The following is a 24,169-nucleotide window of genomic DNA, read 5'->3' as shown; positions in this document are numbered from 1 at the left end:
TATATTTGCATATTTTAAAGGGATGCAAAACATTTTTTTTCTTTGTGCATCTAAAAAGAGAAAATTGTTATAAAAGACATATTTTTCTGTAATTTGTTAAATGGATGCTCCTGTACTGAAGAAAAACTTAGTTGTTTTTATCCTTGTGAAGTGAAGGGTTGGCAGTGTTGCAAGGGTTGCATTGTGCTGCAATTGGGGGATTTTGGGTGAGTCAGGAACTGGTATCATCGAGGAATCATTGAGGTGTGTGTATATATATATATAAACACACAAACGTGTGTGTTTGTGTGTTTATATCCCTATCTCACAGTGTTGCACTTCTACAAGAATGAATGCGGCTCTGAAAAGAGACAAATGGGGCTTGCAACCAAGTACTTTCTGATTCATTCAGAAACGATGTGCACATATCTTATATATGTGTGTGTGTGTGTATATATATATATATATATATATATATATATATATATATACATATATATGTCTGTGTGTTTGTTTTTTTAACAGATGTTGAGTATATTGCTTAAAAAAGTAATATGTGTTTTTTAAGGGACACTGTACTACCCAGTTTCTTTACCCTTAATGTTTCCCAAATTACTTGTTATACTTGCTGCAAGTTTAGGCAAAATGGTTCCTTCATGTTTATTATTGTATTTGAATTTGCTGGTTTTGCTCAGTAAAACTTACATTTATTGTTCTCAACTATATGCCCATTTAAATTGTCAGAATCATCAGAAAGCAGATATCTGTTTGTTATCTCTTTTTGTTAAAAAAGTTAGGTATGGAAATGGGGGTTCAAGTGATTAAAAACAGCTATTTCAGATACAGGTATACCCCGCTCATACAGCGGGTTAGGGACCGGAGCCCCGCTGTAAAGTGAAAACCGCCTTAAAGTGAAACAAGGCAGTTTTAGCTTTCTTTTCAATTGCCAGTGTGTTTAAAGACTTGAAAACAAGTTTGAACTAACAAATATTAGGGGTGCAATAGTGCTACATATAGTTTAACACTAGCACAGCACAGTATTTAATTAGTATTCAATAAATACTGTACCTGTAAAATAGTGACAATTACTGTAGTACAATTTGCCAGACTATAGCACTAAGGCACAGATTGCACTGTAATGCTGTAAACAGAGTGAACTAAGCATAACAAAATGGTGCCAGTCACTTTTCTCACAATCTTACGATGATTACAGCACTGTTTCAAAATTCTTGGAGGTTGAACTTCAGCTCCACAAAGCTGTATTAGCGAATCGCTGTAAAGTGAAGCGCTGTAAAGTGAGGTATACCTGTACAAAAAAATTATCTCTCATCCCCTATGTAATTAGTGCTATTGTCTTCTGCTTGTATAGCTTTTCTATAGAGACTGCATCAGTATTCATATTTTCAATATAGGAGGCAGTTACAACAGGCAAAATCAACTATTTCAAATGGCAAAGTAAAGGTAAAGGAGACATTGCAAATAATGTAATACACTCCAGCAGGTAAATGGATCACTTGGAACACGTTAAAGGGGTGAAATTATTATAGTACAATGATGCTTATATATCCCTTTACATTTTTATTTAAGCTAAACTTTTTATTTTTTAACAGAAACCCATAGACAGTTAATAATTGTGTAATATTTGTAAGTCACTGGTATGTAACACCCTTGCTCATGTAACATTGTTACCTTTTTGTGTCTTAGCTCCAAGAAAGCAAAACGAGATAATAGTCCTGATACCCAAAGAAGTAAAGCAAGTGCACCTTGGGAAGAAAATGGCTCTCCTAGGTATGTAGTGTTGCAGTTGCATCAATGTTTTAATAAATAGCAGGAATCAAGGTTTGTAATTATGACCACTTCCTGCAAATATTTATTTTGCTCCTAATTACTTATCACTTAATCTCTAGGTTGCTATTTGATTATGTACCTGATTCCTAAATGTTTGTGGGGAAAATGTATCTTTCTGAAAATTGACAACTCTTATAAGACTGGTGTGTATATCTGCATATTACAGATGTGTTCCTTCTTACTACAGTTTAAAGGGACACTGTACAATAGATATTTATTTGCATACATGCTTTGTAGATGATCCATTTTTATAACCCATCTAGGAGTGTTTTTGTAACATTGTATAGTTTTGCTTATTTTTTTTTTATTACATTGTGCTGATTTTCAGGCTCCTAACCAAGCCCCAAAGTATCAGATTTAGACCCAAGTCTACATGCTGTTTGTGTAATGGGGCTTCTCATATGAGCTCTTACTGCTTTCTCAGCCACTTTCACTAGGTGTCCCAGCCTAACCTAATCAACAGTGCTAAACAGGGAGCCTCTAAGTAAGTTTTTAAAAGGTTTTATACTGGATTTTTAGATCAGTATCTGTGCATATTACTCTTTATAGAAGTGTCTATTACTTGCAGTTATTTGAAAATTGGTAAAACATCCTTCTTTTAGCTTATGTTGATAGTGTGGAAGAGCTGATGAAGAGATACAAAAAGTAAATGGTAAAACAAATCTATATAGTTAAACAGGCACAAGCTTCCAAACCTGTTTGATTACATAGATTGTGAAAACAAATAATAATGACACTTTTATTGGCTTCCCAAAGCTCAATCCCAGCATGGCATGTGATACCAGGGTGGGGTCACATGCTTCACTCTCAGGTGCTGTGTGTAAAGGGTGTACTTTATTATATTTCAGATCACTCATTTTGCATGCAACAAATGTTAAAACCATACTCTTCCAAATGCATGACTGGAAATATCTCTCATACCAAGTCATTTCAAATTGAGGTCGTGATATGAGCCATAATGATAAATGCAAGGTACTTTATTTCTTAGTGTTAAAAGCATTATTTTGGTAGGACGTGAGGGTTCGATTTCTTTCTCTGGTGCCCATAAGCACTTTGGCACCCACATTTCTTAATACTTGTAAAGACTGTAGATAATTGGCTGATTCTCTTGTATCAATATGTAAGGTTGTCACCAGGAACAGCCTTCTCAGCACGCTGGCCAAGGATAGTTAGTTAAAATTGCTCTTAAAGGGACACTAAGCACCAAAATTTTTATTGTTTTTAAAAGATATATAATCCCTTTATTACCCATTCCCCAGTTTTGCATAACCAAGAGAACAAAGGAAATTAGATAATAGAAGTAAATTGGAAAGTTGTTTAAAATGACATGCCCAATCTAAATCATGCACCACTAAATACAGTAGAATTTAATATTTGTCCAATATACAATAAAAAGGCAATGTAATAGCACTTACTTTGAATTTGAAATGAGCAGTAGAATATTTCCCTCCCCCCTTTATCATGTGACAGCCATCATCCAATCACAAAGTGCATATATGTGTATACTGTGCAATTTCACACATGCTCAATAGGAGCCTTAGAAAATGTGCTTATAATAATATGTGTCATCATAAATATATACCCTGAATATACTCCCTGAATATGTGTCATCATAAATATATTCCCTGAATATACTCCCTGAATATGTGTCATCATAAATATATACCCTGAATATACTCCCTGAATATGTGTCATCATAAATATATACCCTGAATATACTCCCTGGATATGTGTCATCATAAATATATACCCTGAATATACTCCCTGAATATGTGTCATCATAAATATACACCCTGAATATACTCCCTGAATATGTGTCATCATAAATATATACCCTGAATATACTCCCTGAATATGTGTCATCATAAATATATACCCTGAATATACTCCCTGAATATGTGTCATCATAAATATATACCCTGAATATACTCCCTGAATATGTGTCATCATAAATATATTCCCTGAATAAACTCCCTGAATATGTGTCATCATAAATATATACCCTGAATATACTCCCTGGATATGTGTCATCATAAATATATACCCTGAATATACTCCCTGAATATGTGTCATCATAAATATATTCCCTGAATAAACTCCCTGAATATGTGTCATCATAAATATATTCCCTGAATATACTCCCTGGATATGTGTCATCATAAATATATACCCTGAATATACTCCCTGAATATGTGTCATCATAAATATATACCCTGAATATACTCCCTGGATATGTGTCATCATAAATATATACCCTGAATATACTCCCTGAATATGTGTCATCATAAATATACACCCTGAATATACTCCCTGAATATGTGTCATCATAAATATATACCCTGAATATACTCCCTGAATATGTGTCATCATAAATATATTCCCTGTATATACTCCCTGAATATGTGTCATCATAAATATATTCCCTGAATATACTCCCTGAATATGTGTCATCATAAATATATTCCCTGAATATACTCCCTGAATATGTGTCATCATAAATATATTCCCTGAATATACTCCCTGAATATGTGTCATCATAAATATATATAACCTGAATATACTCCCTGAATATGTGTCATCATAAATATATACCCTGAATATACTCCCTGAATATGTGTCATCATAAATATATACCCTGAATATGTGTCATCATAAATATATTATTTTTTATTTGATGTTATAACCAATACGTGTTACATCATCTGGGTCTGCACACATAACACTTTACAAGCAATACTCATAGTACACACTTTTTTTTTATTGGATATCAACTTGTTTCGAAACAATTGCCTGGTTTTGATGAAGTCAGCATCAGATATTAATGATGTATACAACCTGAAGGGAGAATTAGTGCATTCACTGTTTACTGTAATACGTATGTTGTGGTTTTGTGATAGTATTAAAAGTATTTTGCTACTAATTTAGTTTTAAAGCTTCTTTTTGTTAACAGTCCTCACTATATTTGAACAGCAGTAAAATCACTGCGCTTTTGGTCTTACGGGAGCTTACAGTGTGAGCAAATGTGTTATCTATTTTTTATGTGCTTTGGTTATTTAATGAAGACAATGACGTTAGAAATAGTTTTTATTTTTGTTTTTAAAGGGGAATAAAAGTCCATATAAACTTTCATGGATTGGTCATGCAACCTTAAAAAACTGAAATGAACTTCTTTTATCAAATTTACTTTGTTTTTTTTGGTATCCGTTTTTTGAAAAGCACAGGCTCAAAGCTGTAGTTCGCTACTGGGTGATTGGTCACTACACATATATTTTTGTCTCTTGTCATTGGCTCATCAGTTGTGTTCAGCTAGCTCCCAGTACTGCATTGTTTCTCTAGAGATGACTTTAACAGTGTTTAGAGTCTTTGCAGGGGTTAAACAGATAGCGAGTAAAATAGGCTTGCTGGGTTGATGTAGTTGAGAACATATTGACCAATGGATCCAATATCTGTTAAAGCAAGATTTTGTGGGCTGGTAATATACATATAAGTCACTGTGCATAGATCAGCCTTTGCAGCAACCATTGTGACTTAACTCATAGTTCTGAGATTGGGCTATGTAGGAGAATATTTGGGGTCAGGGTAGACGCTCTAATGTTTTAATTGAATTATAGAATCCAGCCTTTGATAGGAACGTAGGAAAACTTTTATTAATACCACAACACAGGTTTAAAAGACAACATTTCGGGCCACTTACTGCCCCTTAGTCATGTTAAACCCATGTTGTAGTATTAATAAAGCATTTCCTATGTTCCTATCTAAGGCTGGATTCCATTATAAGTGTATATTGGAGTTGGCAAGCCCAGGATACTGTGCTTCAAGTTGTTTGGTGCTGTTTATCCCTGTATATATTTATAGATGGTACAGCACAGGATGCAATATAAAGTCTGTGGCTAGTGTGATACACTTGTAATCCACCTACAGCACAACTAAACATTCAGGGCTAGATCACAAGTGAGGCGCAAACAGTGTTGTGTAAACAATATTGTCTTTTTGCAAGCCTTTTTCATTGCACTGGCAATCGCCATTTACGCTTCAATCCTTACCATGTGGTTAACTGTTTTCTGAAACAAAAAAGATGCGCAAAACACTTCAAAAATACATTACAAAGTACAGTTACACTCATATTAACACTATCTAATAAACATTATTAGAAAAAATATTGCACAAAAAAGTTATAAGGGCACAAAGATATGACATCTCGGGTGTTAGAAAAAAAAGACAAGCAAAGGGCTTTAACATTGTAACACATACATATTTATTGCTAAAGATGTATATGTATGTATATATAAATGTCTATATATGTGTACATATGTATTAATGTATTTATATGTGTATATACAGTATGTATTGACAGACATACATACACATAAACACAAATATACACACACACATATATATATATATATATATATATATATATATATATATATATATGTGCATTGAGATGTCTTGATAAAGACCCCTAGTTGGGCTGAAACGCGTCGACTATTTCTTAGACACTGAGGCTCAAGTTTTCTCGGATTTGGTAAGCAATTCTCTAAATAGTTTAATCCCTTTAGGAGATTTTGCACATTTTTGTTTATTTCCTTTTTAGGTTTTTCAACGTGGAGATTCTAATTTACTATCCACAAGATTTCTTCACACAAATACATGGATTTACAAACTTAATTATTAACAATTTTTTCTTTTTTCGCTACATTTTGTTTTTTAAGTCAATGGACTCATCCCTCTTTTTTCTATTTGGGACACTTTTTTGACTATTCTAAGTACTTTGTAAGTAGTTGAGGACCACTATTTCGCACTATATTTGGGATCACTAGCTAGAAATGTTTTTTTCTGGTACCAATCCCCTAATTGGGGCTCATTTATACATTTATTGGAGAATTGCTTCACTGTTTTAATATATTTCGATTTGTTCTTGTATTTACAATAAATGTAATTATTTATTTAAAAAAATCAATTTTATTGCCTTTTTACAAACTTTAGCCTATTGGCGCTTCTATTTTTCACTTTTGCTATCTCTTGTATTAGATCTTGTTTTAAGTGATCTGAATAGTGAGCATGTTTGTTGTATCTGGCGCTGTTAAAGGGACATGAAACCCAAATTTTTTCTTTCATGATTTAGAAAGAGCATGCAATTTTAAACAACTTCATCATTTACTTCTATTATCTAATTTTCTTAATGCTCTTGATATACTTTTCTGAAAAGCATATCTAGATAGGCTCAGTAGCTGTTGATTGGTAGCTGCACATAGATGCCTCTTGTGATTGGCTCACCCATGTGCATTGCTTTTTCTTCAACAAAGGATAGCTATAGAATAAAGCAAATTAGATAATAGAAGTAAATTGGGATGTTGTTTAAAATTGTATTCTCTATCTGAATCATTAATGAAATTTTTTGGGTTTAATGTCCCTTTAACTATATTACATTTATATATATATGCATTAGAGCCCTTTGCCACTAAGTAGATGAAAACATGATAAAACATATTTATGCAATATTCATATTTAATAAAGATTTTAACTATGTATTAATTGTAAATATTTCACATGTGCTAATGCGAATATGCTATGCGCAATCTCGGTTGTTCGTTTTTTCCCACTGTTTTTTCTCCATTGATTTCCATGGGGGAATACATGCACGCAAAAACTTGTTAGATTTTTTGCGCTATTCAGTTAACGCTAAATAGGATTTTTTGGAACTTGCAATACGAATGCAACCCCACTAACGCAAAAAGCCTAACTCTATCAGAGTTTTCGCGATTGCGGGGGGGAAATACCGCGCCACTTGTAATTTACACTCAGTGTATAGAGTCCTGAATCTAATGAAGAAACTTATAAAGTATAGAAACATTCAGCAGGTATATGTAGCATTTGCAAAGCTTTACTAGTCTCTTCATTTGTATTGTGTTAATTCCACACTTATGTCCCATGCTCGCATTCATCTGTATTATTTGATAGGATATAGTCTCTATGTGGAGTAACAATGTGAAAACTTCTGTCTGTAGCGCCATCTGGTGCCTAGTAAGGAATCTGCAGGTGCGCAAGCTGCAGTATAGAGCTGCAATAACATTGTGTAGACAGACATCTAGATATCTGCTGGGCCCTTACAACTAACTGTATATAAAGTGCGAAAGCACTGTGTCCTGTCCGTCATGCTCATTGTGTGTGAACTGAATGTTAAACTAGTGTTGTATGTATCCCTTAGAGATACACATATACATTTCATATGCAAATTTAAAAAGCATTGCCAGAGAGCTCTGTGCTTCAACAGACTGCCAATTGCATATCACTGCATTAACTCATTGCATTGCATTTCATTGCAGCTCTATTTGGCAGCCATATGATTAAATAGACAGTGTAGTTATATTTTCCTGGTTTGATCTAAAAGAAGGCATTTCAAAACGTATTACAGATTTTTTTTCTCCATTTTATAAAATGTGTGCTTTCGTTCTGAATAAACAAAACTCAAACTCTTGTTCTGCTCTATCAATAGAGCCGTGGTGATTGTCCTAAAGGCCAGTTAACATCAGTAGGAAGTATACAACTAATACTGCCACATTTGCTTCAATTTAAATTTAAACAGCTTGACAATAACACTGAGAATTTTATATAAAATGTTTAGTTATACGTAATGAAACAACTTTACAATATAATTTAATTATTTATTTTGCCCCCTTTCCATGTAATTTAGCTCTGAAAATTGAGCAATTTTTAATTTTTAGAACTTGAAATGTACCCTGCTGACTTATCAAGGCTAACACTGCTACATACATGTCATTGATTGGATTTATCAGATCTCTTTAAAACAGTGAATATTTTACTAGCTTTATGACTGTGGCTAGTCTTGTCTGTAGAATAAAGCCCGGAATGGCTCTTCCAAATTAGGCAAATGGTGGGTGAATTTTGGCTGTTGATAAACAATTGCAGTAAAAAGTATGTTAATTTGTTTTTAAAAAACTTGCCATATGTTAGTCTTCAAAAAATATACAAGCCAGAGGGTGCTAATAAGCAAAGAGTACTCTGCGTTAGTCCATAAGACTCTTATCAAACATTTCTCTTCTCACTTCTGCAGTAAAATTCCTTTATATCATAAAATGGAAACATTTTTACTTTTAATCGCACGGGCACTGGGTGTGTATGTTAGTCTATAGTAACACAACAGAGATGTCTTGCAATTACAAGTAAGTAAGATTGGTTTCCAGTGAATTGCTATATGAGCTGCAGAATCTCTCCTTTAATTTATTTTTGTACATGAAATTGTGATTATTGTTTTTTTCTTTTTTTTAAAGCCACAACCCATTAAAATAAGCTTGGAGCTGAGCAGGAAGAACAAATCTCATTCTCTTATCACCTTATATAAACACAAATCCCTCTTTATCTTATCTCTATCTGAGATAACAATGAAACATTTACATTTTAGTACATACAGTATCATGCCCCGCCACTGGGAGTGTGATTTTTTTTTCTGCAGGCTTATGTTTACATAGCCTTTCTGTACCAATTACTGCAGTATTGCCATTTTCAGTAAAGGTAGCAGATTTAACAGGCAGAAGAAGCTATTTCAAGTGAAATAAAGGTAAAGGAGCAATTTATAAACTATTTAATACATTTTAGAAGGCAAAATGGGAACACATAAAAAGTAAGAAAAAATACCAGTGCACTGCCCCCTTAATAGTTTTATTCAGGAAACAAGTATTTAAAGGGACATTATACACTCATTTTTTCTTTGCATAAATGTCTTGTAGATTATCTATTTATATAGCCCATAAAGTTTTTTAAAAAAAATAAATGTATAGTTTTGCTTATTTTTAAATAACATTGCTCTGATTTTCAGATTCCTAACCAAGCCCCAAAGTTTTATGTTAATACTGTCAGCTACCTTCTCCAGCTTGCTCCTGTTTGTGTAAAGGGTCTTTTCATATGCAAAAGAAGGGGGAGGGGGAGTGTCTTATTTCCCACCTGCAGTGGGCTTTCCAGCTACCTTTTCCACAGAGCCAAACTGAAAGCTTCTAAGTAAGTTTTTAAACAGTTTTATACTGGATTTTTATATCAGTATCTGTGCATCTCATTCTTTATAGTAGTGTCTATTACATGCAGTTATATGAAAATGAGTGTATACTGTCCCTTTAAGGTTTACTCTTTCATATGAACAACATGTCATTTTTGAATGCAGTGTCCTTTTAAAGTTGGAAATGTTAATGCACGTGGCAATACCTGTCTTGTTCTACCTAAATACACCATATTAACTTTCTCATAACAAGTTGGCTTCTATCTAAGGAGCATTAAAACATTCTCAGTATTGGACCTTATTGTATAAATTAGCTAATTCCTGATCGTATCGCTATAATCCTTTTGGTTAGTTTGTAATAAGGTTACATATTTTATTTTATTGCTAAACTGTAATTTGTTACTTGTGTTATCATACAGTCTATTTAAATTATTCCTACGTTCATATAAAAATATCTATTTGCCTAATAATGCTATTGTAATTGTACTTGTACACAGTATGTAGTTGTAGTTCAGTACGGTATTCTGTTAATTTCTTAGGTCTTGTGGAAACAAAGCTGTAGGATCAATACATCCTTATTAAAAATTAAAAGTATATATTTTTTACTGAAGCCAGACCGAGAAGGGGCTTAACTCAGTAAAGAATTATAATCTTGTGTATTTGTTGGCCTTTTTCCAACACAATGTGGTTTTCAGAGACTTGTACCTTATTCTCTATTTAATTTTCACTATTTCAACAAAATGCTACTGTATAGATCCAAGGATTTACAATAGTGCAGACATTAAAGGGACACTGAACCCAATTTTTTTTTCTTTTGTGATTCAGATAGAGCATGCAATTTCAAGCAAGTTTCTAATTTACTCCTTTACTCCTTACTATCTTTATTTGAAAAAGAAGGCATCTAAGCTAAGGAGCCAGCCAATTTTTGGTTCAGACCCTGAACAGCACTTGTTTATTGGTGGGTGAATTTATCCACCAATCAGCAATAACATCCCAGGTTGTTCACCAAGAAGGGGCCGGCATCTAAACTTACATTCTTGCTTTTCAAATAAAGATACATAGAGAATGAAGAAAATGTGAGAATAGGAGTAAATTAGAAAGTTGCTTAAAATTGCATGCTCTATCTGAATCACGAAAGAAAAAAATTTGGGTTCAGTATCCCTTTAACTTTAGAGACAGAAGATGTGCAGGTACAGTAAAAGCAAACATTAACTCCTTCTACATTTTTTTTAGTGGATTATATAATTCCCCCAGTGACCGAAATAAATCACCAAAGTTCCCTAGTCCTCGGAGGCGTAACCATTCTGGGAGTGACAATGACTCAGGACAGCCTGTGAGGAGGTCAGTTATCATTATCCTTAGAGGCGATGCCTATATGAAATTTACATGTAAGATTGGAGCTTTGAACAAGTCTTTAATAAAATGAATAAAACAATAATAAAAAAAGTAAGTATGGCTATATTCCAATCCTTTAGAAAAGCTTATCAAGACTTTTTTTTCTAAAACAAAATCCATGGGGATGTTTGTAGCTAAATTTATTGATAGATTTGTCTAAAGTAATAGCTAATTTCAAATTGATTGAAAATAGTGGATTGGATTTGATGTGCCTGTTTATGTGAACAGACTTGTGCTCTTCTCTCTGTAGGAAAGGACAAAACAGCGGTGAGGATTCAGAGCTAAAGTACAGAAGGAGGTATGTGTATATGAAAATAATATAACTAATCTATGCACCTTAGGGTCACGTTACGAGTGGCGCGCTAACAGTTACGCACAAGTGAAAAGGGGTTTATCGCGGGTGTTTGCGCATGATGGATGTATCGCTCGTATTACAAGTTTAAACTTAACGCAATTGTTTGAGCGCAATTGAAGGTAAAGCACGTCGGTATAGCGCAACCTGAGAGCTCTGGTTAACTGTTTTGCAAAACAAAAAAGTGTTGCAAAACACATCAAAAATACATTTAAAAGTACAGTTACACTCATAATAACACTATCTGATAAAAATTATTTAAAAAATATTGCACAAAAAAGTTATAAGGGCTCAAAGATATGAGGTCTTAGGTGTTGGGGAAAAAAAGGCAGGCAAAGGGCTTTAGCATAGAGATACACACAGGTATATGTCTGAATATATATATATATGTTTATATGTGTGTACAGATGTATTTATGAATTTATATGTGTATATATTTATTTTACAGACATATAAATATACATATCTATACATATATAACTAAAATACCATCAGATATATTTAGAAATTTGTATTTATGAATAAATAGAACATATTCTGCTATGTGAAGAACATTGGAATGTAAAATATTCATATTTTCATGTCATGTTAGCGCACTTGAGAATATGCAATCGTGATTGCGCGTGAGTAGGGTGTTATAGTTTTTTGTTTCATTGGCTTCTATAGGGGTATGCTTTAATGCAAGCGCGATATTCGAAGTTCAGCTTATTACGCATGCCTGTATAGCGCGCAAGCAAGAACTGTTTACTTTCAACTATACCGCTCCACTTGTAATCTGGCCCAATGTGTTTTTAATGACTTTCTATTCCAGCTACAGAGTATAAAATGTATGGGGAAAGGTTATTTATGTTTATTTTTGTATATGAAATAGAAACAGCTATTTTGCTCTTTGAAACCACAACATTTTCAAATGGACTGAACTTGCTGTAAGAACATATCTCATTAACTTATGACTATATAAACACAAAGGCATTCTTACCTTATCTCTGTCTAAGATAACAATTTAAAATTAACATGTTATCAACTAAATGTAAAAAACTTAAAGGGACAGTTTACTCAAAAAAATTCTCACCTTTAATGTGTTCCCAATGATCCACTTTACCTGCTGGAGTGTATTAAATTGTTTACAAGTATTTCCACAGTCCTTATCTTGGCATTTGAAATAGTTTATTCAGCCTGTGGTATCCCCACCCATCCTGCAAGTTTTTAGCCTCAAGGCCAAGCTGTGTTAACACAGCTAGTAGAAGAAATTACCCTCCCAGTGGGTTATAGAAGAGATAAGGTTAATTTTACATTGTTCTCTCCAAGTATTGGTGATTGGTTTATGGACAGATATAAGATAAAGAAGCAGGTATATGTACATAATGTGATAAAGTAATGAGATCTGATTATTCCTACAAGCTCAACCCATTTTATTATGTTGTGGCTTCAAAACACAAAATCAGCTAATTCATATACACAAATAAACCTTAAAAAAGCAAATATCATCAATTTTATATTCTGCAGCTGGTAAAAAATTTAATTGGAAACACATTAAGGGAAAAACTATTTTCCCTTTAATACTCTCCAGTGGGTAAAATAGACAATTAATATTATATGTACCATATATTTATGCTATAGGTGTAAGTAGTGTCAGTATCAACAGGTATTGGTAAACTGGTCTTTATTTAGTTTGTGGTTTTTATTGGACTCTTGCTTTGATTTTGCTGTGCCTAATCTAGATCACGGTCACGGTGTAACACCAGCAGCGGAAGTGAATCTGAGAACTGCAATAGGGAACACCGGAAGAAGAGAAACAGGTAATTATCCTGCTGTGTACCCATTAGACAAACCATACAGAGTACAATCTAAATGTGAAATCATAAGTATCATTTTACTATCCATACTGACATGAACTACAGAGCCTAAAACTCCAGTTCCCCATTGTGATATGGACATTTCAAATATAGCCATAAAGACCCTAGTGGTGGCTCAAACATTGGTATTGTGTTTTAATGTTGTAAATGCACTTTACGTGTGAAATTCTGGAAGGTTTGGCATCACAACAATTAATCTGGCTACAGGAAGCACTGTAACCATAAACATATAGATCAATTATACTTTTTTTTAATCATATGAGCCAGACATTTTAGAACCCTGTTTCCAATATTATCCCTAACTGCAGTGGTTTCTTTTTCCACTTCTGATACTGACCCTCTGTACAAATAAATTCACTATATATAAAACAGTATTTGGTGTTTAGAAACCAAAAAAAAATTATGGATTAGGTCTAAACCTGGTTTAAGAATGTTATTCATCTTAGAATAATAGTCACAATAATTTGAATGTAGACTTTTACTGGGTTGATAATTGTATTGGTTAGATTTTGTGCTTTGTTTAAGTACCTGTAAGTAAACCACATTACATTAGGAAGTAAATATTTAGTCAAATGATTCTTTATATATATTTATTTATTAAAAGGTATCCAAGAACAGAATTTATGCAGAAACAACAAAACCAGCTCATATTACGCATCATATCAGGCAATAACAAATAATCATTGTGAAATGTAAAAATAATTAATAAATATCAATCCACTTTTAGTATTACAGTTAAGGAATATTCAATAAACGTTATTGATAACATCAGAGGATACCATATTTTCATTTAACAAATTAATCCAAAGTAACCCAAGTTTATCTCAAAGTGAGTGGAACCCCCCCCCAAAATAGAACAAAAAATGAAGGGGGTCCCTTCCATCCTTTTCTCTTTCTATCTCTTCATTCTAAACACTTATCACAACCGACCACTTCCTAATTGCAATTCTTCTACCATTTAAGGGCTTCAATATCTGTACTTGTATATTATCTTGTAGAGTTTGTATATAATGTTCCCAAAGTAAACTATTTTCATTCTCAGGTTGTGTATCATATTGCTCTATGACCATTTGATTATTAACAGCATTAATACATTTATCTAAACTAAGCTTTAAGAATTTGATTCCTACTGATTATTATGCAAATGTCTATAAATTTAGTTTTGGTTCCATAAATTGTACCTTTTGTTCATTTAAGGCAATAATTATCTATATCCTTTTCCAGTTGACAATTAAAGCTGGAGTGATGTACGTCAGATATAATAGTCTTAAATGAGATTCTCTCCTACTTGCTGAAATAGTGGCCTTTTCCACTCTTTTTATATTCTCAAAACTCATATTATTACATTCCTGAGCAACTCAATCAATATATATCTGACACTCTTTTTGTATCAAACTTGCATACATATAAATTATTTTATAAGTTAGCTTTATAGTTTCCCAACGAATGCACAAGAGACTCCCATTTCCATCTCCTTCAACAAAGCATACCAAGAAAATGAAACAAATTTGATAAAAGAAGTAACTGAAAAGTTGTTTAAAATTGTATGCTCTATCTGATTCATATTGATAAATGTTGAAATACAAAGGAAATGCATAAAAATGTGCACTTTTATTCACTTCTATCTGAATCATGAAAGAAAAAATTGGGGTTTTATGCCTGCCACTTTAATATAAAAAATGGCAAATCTTTTGACGAACTGAAAGTAGAGTTTGATATTCCAAAGAAACACTTTTTTTTGCATATTTAAAAGACACTTATGTAATGGTTTAACTTAACAGCATGAATATAAGTTGAAATAGGAGTCTATATTTGTATTTCTTTTTGAGCAACAAAGATTGAAATAGATATATTAGTTTGGATATTACCGTATTGGACTTTTTTTATTTTACACATATCCTTTGTATTATGACATTTATCAATATGAATCAGGTAGAGAATACAATTTTAAACAACTTTGTAGTTTACTTTTTTTTTAATCAAATTTGGTTAATTTTCTTGGTATGCTTTGTTGAAGATTGAGAATTAGCTGAACACATCAGGTGAGCCCATGACAAGTGTCATATATGTGCAGCAGCCAATCAGCAGTCAGCTCATCGTAGTGTATTGCTGCTTGAAAGTTGTTTAAAACTGCATGCTCTAGCTGAATCATGAAAGTTTAATTTTGACTGTCCCTTTAAGTGATCAATCCTCAGAGTAAAACAGTGATATACCTGCACATAACAGGTACGTCAAGTTTTCATTAGTCACTCTTTTTATGAGATTGCCATCTAGTGGTAAGTGGAAGTTTTAGCAGTTAAATTGACAAAGTGAACAAGTGATAATAAATAATCAAATTAAGATGTGCAGATATAAATATATAAAATAAATACTTTTTCACCTCTTAGTGGTTATTAATGAGGCAAGAAGGCCAAAGTTCTCAGAGTTGTTTTTTTCAACTTACCATACACAAATTATTAATACAAACATCATTATGCGGTCACCTCAGACATAGGTTAGTACATCCTATTTTCCTTACTTGTACACTCACAGCTCGAGTATAGCAATACCAAAACTTTCTTTCTTTCCCACTAGAATGCAGTAATAAAAATACACAATAGTCTGTGTGTCAGTGAATGTTTTCAGTCTGTTTTAGCCTGTGTAACAGTGTTTATCAGGATTACTTTCAGAGATTGTCTCTTGGTGTATGTTTGTTAACCTGTGTGCAGCAAATTCAGCATATCTGTGTATCTATTTGCATTCTGGTCCTCTCAGATTACTCACTCTTCATCCAATATGCAATGTTTACCCGGAGAGTGAAGAAGAGCACATATAGGCATCATACTTAATACATGCCACATAATAACAGGAATCAAACATGAAGAGTGTTAGATCAATACTAGCGATGACTTAGAGTTCTTATAAAATTCTACTTGAGCTCTGTTGTTACCTCAAAAAACAAAGTCAAGAGGAATCACAATTTAAACATAATAATTATAAAAGTAGCATTGTTTATTCTCAAATAAGCCACTGGCTGCTTACATTTCCATTACAAAAATAAACCAAACATTAAACTTGCAGACCAACTGATGAGACTGGAAAAAAACAGCTATTGCGTGTCAAGCCTTATGGAAAAAGATGTAGATGCATTATGATCTTTGTAGGTATCTCTGTACAAGGAAAATAATAACAGCATGATGATTGGTGCTTGACAAAAATGTGTTTTCTGGTCATTCCAAATGATAAAATATATACACAGAATAATAAAACGTTCCAATCATTATCTGTCTTTAACAAAGAGGCGAGAGGCAGATGCCCCCATCTTGTGTGCATGACTGACTGAAATACTTTTTCATTTTTAATGTCTGGTTCATTAAAAAAAATATATATTTTTATTTAGACCCGCATGTCTTATTGATCCGCTATGGTCTAATTATATTATTTTTTGTGAGGATGTCCCATTGTCTTGAGTATTTTCCACTTAATTCTCTATGACATAATTTCTATTCTACTCTTGGCTAGTGGTGACCAATACAGAAAGCATCTTCATGATAAATGCATCGAATTACAGTTATGAAAAATTGTTTAAGTTTTCATAAACTGCAATATAATGAAAATCCACACACAGTATTTTATTATGAAAGTATTCTTCATTTATATTATAGATAAATGCCTAATCAGTATTCCTGCCAATTTAAGTCCCCTTTCAATTTGTAGGCATGCTTTGGGATACACCAGCATTATTCATGGACCTAAAATACGTTACAAAAGCCATTTAATGCATTTGTTCTGATTAATTTACATTTTCTTGTGGAAAACAAAGGTGTCTGTAGTACATTTTGGATGCAAAGCTTAGAAAAAACATAATTTATGTAAGAACTTACCTGATAAATTCATTTCTTTCATATTAGCAAGAGTCCATGAGCTAGTGACATATGGGATATACATTCCTACCAGGAGGGGCAAAGTTTCCCAAACCTTAAATGCCTATAAATACACTCCTCACCACACCCACAATTCAGTTTAACGAATAGCCAAGAAGTGGGGTGATAAAGGAGCGAAAGCATCAAAAAATAAGGAATTGGAATAATTGTGCTTTATACAAAAAAAAATCATAACCACCACAAGAAAAGGGTGGGCCTCATGGACTCTTGCTAATATGAAAGAAATGAATTTATCAGGTAAGTTCTTACATAAATTATGTTTTCTTTCATGTAATTAGCAAGAGTCCATGAGCTAGTGACGTATGGGATAATGACTACCCAAGATGTGGATCTTCCACGCAAGAGTCACTAGAGAGGGAGGGATAAAATAAAGACAGCCAATTCCGCTGAAAATAATCCACACCCAAAATAAAGATTAAATCTTATAATGAAAAAAACTGAAATTATAAGCAGAAGAATCAAACTGAAAACAGCTGCCTGAAGTACTTTTCTACCAAAAACTGCTTCAGAAGAAGAAAACACATCAAAATGGTAGAATTTAGTAAAAGTATGCAAAGAAGACCAAGTTGCTGCTTTGCAAATCTGAACAACCGAAGCTTCATTCCAACGCCCAGGAAGTAGAAACTGACCTAGTAGAATGAGCTGTAATCCTTTGAGGCGGAGTTATACCTGACTCGACATAAGCATGATGAATTGAAGATATCAACCAAGATGCCAAAGAAATGGCAGAGGCCTTCTGACCTTTCCTAGAACCGGAAAAGATAACAAATAGACTAGAAGTCTTCCGGAAATTCTTAGTAGTATTCAAAGAATGCAAAGATCTCTCCTTAGAATTCTTAGGATTAGGACACAATGAAGGAACCACAATTTCTCTACTAATGTTGTTAGAATTCACAACCTTAGGTAAAAATTTAAAAGAAGTTCGCAACACCGCCTTATCCTGATGAAAAATCAGAAAAGGAGACTCACAAGAAAGAGCAGATAATTCAGAAACTCTTCTAGCAGAAGAGATGGCCAAAAGAAAACAAAACTTTTCAAGAAAGTAATTTAATGTCCAGTGAATGCATAGGTTCAAATGGAGGAGCTTGAAGAGCCCCCAGAACCAAATTCAAACTCCAAGGAGGAGAAATTGACTGAATAACAGGTTTTATACGAACCAAAGTTTGTACAAAACAATGAATATCAGGAAAATTAGCAATCTTTCTGTGAAAAAGAACAGAAAGAGCAGAGATTTGTCCTTTCAAGGAACTTGCAGACAAACCTTATCCAAACCATCCTGAAGAAACTGTAAAATTCTCGGAATTCTAAAAGAATGCCAGGAAAAAAGATGAGAAAAACACCAAGAAATGAAAGTCTTCCAGACTCGATAATATATCTTCCTAGAAACAGATTTACGAGCCTGTAACATAGTATTAATCACAGAGTCAGAGAAACCTCTTTTACTAAGAATCAAGAGTTCAATCTCCATACCTTCAAATTTAAGGATTTGAGAACCTGAAGGAAAAAAGGACCTTGTGACAGAAGGTCTGGTCTTAACGGAAGAGTCCACGGTTGGTAAGAGGCCATCTGGACAAGATCCGCATACCAAAAACATGTGAGGCCATGCTGGAGCCACCAGCAGAACAAACGAGCATACCTTCAGAATCTTGGAGATTACTCTTGGAATAAGAACTAGAGGCGGAAAGATATAGGCAGGATGATACTTCCAAGGAAGTGACAATGCATCCACTGCTTCCGCCTGAGGATCCCTGGATCTGGACAGATACCTGGGAAGTTTCTTGTTTAGATGAGAAGCCATCAGATCTATTTCTGGAAGTCCCCACATTTGAACAATCTGAAGAAATACATCTGGGTGAAGAGACCATTCGCCCGGATGTAACGTTTGGCGACTGAGATAATCCGCTTCCCAATTGTCTATACCTGGGATATGAACCGCAGAAATTAGACAGGAGCTGGATTCCGCCCATACCAGTATTCGAGATACTTCTTTCATAGCCAGAGGACTGTGAGTCCCTCCTTGATGATAGATATATGCCACAGTTGTGACATTGTCTGTGTAAAAACAAATGAACGATTCTCTCTTTAGAAGAGGCCATGACTGAAGAGCTCTGAAAATTGCACGGAGTTCCAAAATATTGATTGGCAATCTCACCTCCTGAGATCCCCAAACCCCTTGTGCTGTCAGAAACCCCCAAACAGCTCCCCAACCTGTCAGACTTGCATCTGTTGAAATCACAGTCCAGGTTGGAAGAACAAAAGAAGCCCCCTGAACTAAACGATGGTGATCTGTCCACCACGTCAGAGAGTGTCGAACAATCGGTTTTAAAGATATTAATTGAGATATCTTTGTATAATCCCTGCACCACTGGTTCAGCATACAGAGCTGAAGAGGTCGCATGTGAAAACGAGCAAAGGTTTCGATAAGCTGAAAAAAATTTCAGACGCCTCTTGTCCGTCAGAGACAGAATCAAGAACACTGAATCTATCAGGAAACCTAAAAAGGTTACCCTTGTCTGAGGAATCAAACAAACTTTTTGGTAAATTGATCCTCCAACTATGTTCTTGAAGAAACAACAGTTATAAAAGACTGGAAAGGTTCTTTCTAGTGAAAATGAGCAAAGGGAATTGAATCCAATGCTGTGGCCATAAGACCTAAAACTTCTATGCATATAAAGCAACTGAAGGAAATAATAGAGACTAGAGGTACCGATAGACGGAACCCAATAACATTATCCCTTGTCTGATAGAGACAAGGACAGCGACACAAACTATCTGGAAACCTAAAAAAAAAGGTGACCCTTGTGTGAGGAATCAAGAGCTTTTGAAAAGAAGATCCTCTAACTATGTCCTGAAGAGTAAGTGAATCATATGCGATTCCGCATCCTCAGAAAATAATCTGAATGAAAACAGAAAAATGAAAATATGCATTCATTGTATCTAATGAAAACAAATAATGCTATCAATGACCATAAAAAGGCAAACTAGTTTGAATAAAACTCCAAAACCCGGTTCCTCAAATGGAACTGGAAGAAATACCCCAGAAGATTCCAGGTCTGAGCAGCGTTTGAACCCCATGGGTGCCTAGCCATGCTTCAACAGTACCCAAAATATATAGGACAGAAACACAGTTAAAGAAAGTGTTAGCCTTACTGGAATAAAATCAAAGAAATTTGGACAAAATAAATTTCAAAGAAGCCTTAACCTGCTCCTTACCAGCCAAGCGGGAATACGGCACGTACATCGCAAAATTAGGGAGCTGATTTCGAACTCCAAATATAGACATGTTACTTGGGAAAGAACTCAGGAATTCGTTCCTTAATAAGAACAACCAAACCAGTATAAGCTTAAAGTTTTAGTCTTAGAACTCAACCTTGAAGCCCAGAGTAACAGTTAAGAATTGAATCCAATTATAAAACAAATAATTGATTATCTTAGAACAAAAGAAATATGGATTTTTTTTTAATTTTTTTTTAAAAATCACAAAATTCTTCTAGCTAAAAAAGCTAAAGACATAGATTAACCCTCATTTGCGAAAATATTCAATAAAATGAAGACACAAATGAAATTATTAGCATGATAGTCCAGTTTAAAGGACCAGCCAATACAGTGGACTTGCATAATCAATAAATGCAAAACAACAAGACAAATGCAACAGCACCTAGTCTAGTAAATGTTGTCTCTTTAACAATGCTAAAATAAATCATAATCTGATACTTGATCTTAAAGTAAACAGAGAAAATGAAGCAATTGCAAAATCCAAATAAATCACAGGACCAAAAAAAGTACCTGAAACTAAATAATTTTCCATAAATAAGATACAACTATCTAAAGGAAAATAAATACTATTTTGCTATAGAAACAATAGCATAACTAGTAGAAGTAGAGATAGCCCCAATAAATTGGAGAACCCTCCAAATTGAGTTTAACTGCTGGCAAAGAATATAGTTTAAAACCTTTGAAGAAGGAATAAAAGAAAATTCTCAGCCTATTCCATTCCCTAGTATGGGGAATTGGAAAGAAAACCTCTGAAAACACAGAAGAAATAAATAGGCAGAAATAATGTCAGCTAGTCTTAAAGAACTAGTTACCTTAATATCCAAAATAATCAACACCTTTTCAACAAGGAACAAATGTACTTTAATAATAGAAAAATAATAAAAAAGTAGATTTGTTAGTGTCAATATCTGATGAAGAAAATTTCTGAAAGAGAAAAAAAAAACATCATCAGAGAAGGATAAATCAGTATGTTGTTGGTCATTTGAAACTTCAATAATTAAAAAAGAAGTGAAAAAGACCTAAAAATTTTATTAGAAGGCACGAAGTCAGACAAAGCCTTTAACATAGAATCAGAAAAATATTTCTTATAAGTCTTTTAAATATTTCTTGTAAGAAAAGAAAATATATAAAGCATAAATACTAATGGATTCCGCATGTAAAAGTATAACATAACAACTTATTACAAACCATAGCTAAAGATAAACATTTATAACATTTAAAATAAATGAACTTAGCTTTGGTAGAACTGAAACTCAGTTAAGCGTTTTTCCAGAAGTGGCTTCTGATTCAGAGTCCATCTGAGACATCTTGCAATATGTAATAGAAAAAACAACATATAAAGCAAAATTGATCAAATTCCTTAAATGACAGTTTCAGGAATGGGGAAAAAAATGCCAATGAACAAGCTTCTAGCAACCAGAAGCAATAAATAATGAGACTTAAATATTGTGGAGACAACAATGACGCTCAAATTTTTTAGCGCCAAAAAAGCCGCCCACATTATTTGGCGCCTAAATGCTTTTGGCGCCAAAAATGGCGCCACATCTGGTAACGCCGACATTTTTTGGCGCAAAAAAGTCAAAAATATGACACAACTTCCGGGGACACGTATGATGCCGGAAATGACAAGAAAATTTTTGCGCCAAGAAAGTCCGCGCCAAGAATGACGCAATAAAATGAAGCATTTTCAGCCCCCACGAGCCTAACAGCCCACAGGAAAAAAAGTCAAATTTTAAGGTAAGAAAAAATTGATTTATTCAAATGCATTATCCCAAATATGAAACTGACTGTCTGAAAATAAGGAACGTTTGAACATCCTGAATCAAGGCAAATAAATGTTTAAACACATATATTTAGAACTTTATATAAAAGTGCCCAACCATAGCTTAGAGTGTCACAGAAAATAAGACTTACTTACCCCAGGACACTCATCTACATGTAGTAGAAAGCCAAACCAGTACTGAAACGAGAATCAGTAGAGGTAATGGTATATATAAGAGTATATCGTCGATCTGAAAAGGGAGGTAAGAGATGAATCTCTACGACCGATAACAGAGAACCTATGAAATAGACCCCGTAGAAGGAGATCATTGAATTCAAATAGGCAATACTCTCTTCACATCCCTCTGACATTCACTGCACGCTGAGAGGAAAACCGGGCTCCAACCTGCTGCGGAGCGCATATCAATGTAGAATCTAGCACAAACTTACTTCACCACCTCCACAGGAGGCAAAGTTTGTAAAACTGAATTGTGGGTGTGGTGAGGAGTGTATTTATAGGCATTTAAGGTTTGGGAAACTTTGCCCCTCCTGGTAGGAATGTATATCCCATACGTCACTAGCTCATGGACTCTTGCTAATTACATGAAAGAAAAAAAGACATAATATTTTAGTTTCATCTTAAAGATGGTAATTCAGAATGTATACCAGATTTTATTTCACAAAAGGCCTTTGGAAATTTGTGACCAAAAAAATAAATGTATGAAAGTTAGTAGCAGGTTTGCTATCTACATAGTAGGGATAGACCGATATCGTTATTTAAGGGATCGATACCGATTATTGACTGCCTTTCAGGCAGATAACCGATAACAGGGGCCGATATTCTGTACATTTAAAGTTATGAAAAATAAACACAATTTCTACACAAATCTGGTATAAACTGAACATGCTTATTAAAATTTTAAACATTAAAGTAAACAACTGGGAAAAATAAAGTGCTTGAAAATTAACTTATTAAATTGCTTCCCAAAACATAGAAAATGGCATAAATCCCTTTTAAACTGCACACTGATATAAATTAAATTTAAGTCTCTACTACAAAGCAAGACACTACACAATTTCTTCAGTACTCCCAGTTAAGTAGAAAAACATAGTGCAGAAATCATAACATTTCAGCATGTTCTCCTGTTAAACGACCTCTGATTTTTTCATATATTGCTGCCACTTCACTAAAAACACACTCACTTGGTACACTTTACAGATAAAGGTTAAAAGTAAAGTAAAAAAAAAGAAATAAATATATATATATATATATATATATATATATACTGCCACTTGACAGAGAAAGAAAGGACATGCTGGAATATCAGTGCTAGATTTATTTATTTGCTCTAATTTTTAATATGCTTGTATATTTACTGGATTGCAAATACCTTCCCTGGTACTGAGGAGTGGACTATAAGTTTCTTTATTATGTCACTTATGGGCAGTTTTATACATGTGTAACAGTGCTACCTAATGGTCAGAGCATTGTTATCCACTGCTAGAGAATATTGATACTAGTCTCCTCCTGAGTAGCTTTCTACTCAAGGTTTGTTGTTGTGGAAATTTAATTGATGGGCCAGAACTATAATTTTTTTAAATGTTTTTTTTCTATGCCCATGAAAGGGGAAAATAAAATATTTAAATTAAAAAATTGTCAAATATAGCAGCTTTAGTGAAATGTTTTGCAAATGTGTAAAATTTATCAGAATACAACAAATAATGTTCTATTTGTGACAGCAATTAGCAAGCAGATTGATTTTATGTA

General features: G+C 33.7%; 1 protein-coding gene across 2 annotated transcripts in view; it reads left to right on the top strand.

Annotated features, from left to right (window-relative positions):
- The window catches only part of EPB41L4A (erythrocyte membrane protein band 4.1 like 4A), a 635,814-nt gene that overhangs the window by 544,636 nt on the left and 67,009 nt on the right, over nucleotides 1–24,169 (top strand). For both annotated transcript variants that reach the window (XM_053701541.1, XM_053701542.1), the window contains exons 14-17: nucleotides 1,684–1,767; nucleotides 11,072–11,179; nucleotides 11,484–11,531; nucleotides 13,307–13,384. In XM_053701541.1, coding sequence (XP_053557516.1) covers nucleotides 1,684–1,767; nucleotides 11,072–11,179; nucleotides 11,484–11,531; nucleotides 13,307–13,384 — 318 coding nt within the window. The remainder of the gene's footprint in view (nucleotides 1–1,683; nucleotides 1,768–11,071; nucleotides 11,180–11,483; nucleotides 11,532–13,306; nucleotides 13,385–24,169) is intronic.

Source organism: Bombina bombina, chromosome 2 (genome assembly GCF_027579735.1).
Source record: "Bombina bombina isolate aBomBom1 chromosome 2, aBomBom1.pri, whole genome shotgun sequence".
Classification (NCBI taxonomy): domain Eukaryota; kingdom Metazoa; phylum Chordata; class Amphibia; order Anura; family Bombinatoridae; genus Bombina; species Bombina bombina.
Note: the sequence above shows the minus strand (reverse complement) of the source record. Positions and strands in the feature narration are given on the sequence as shown.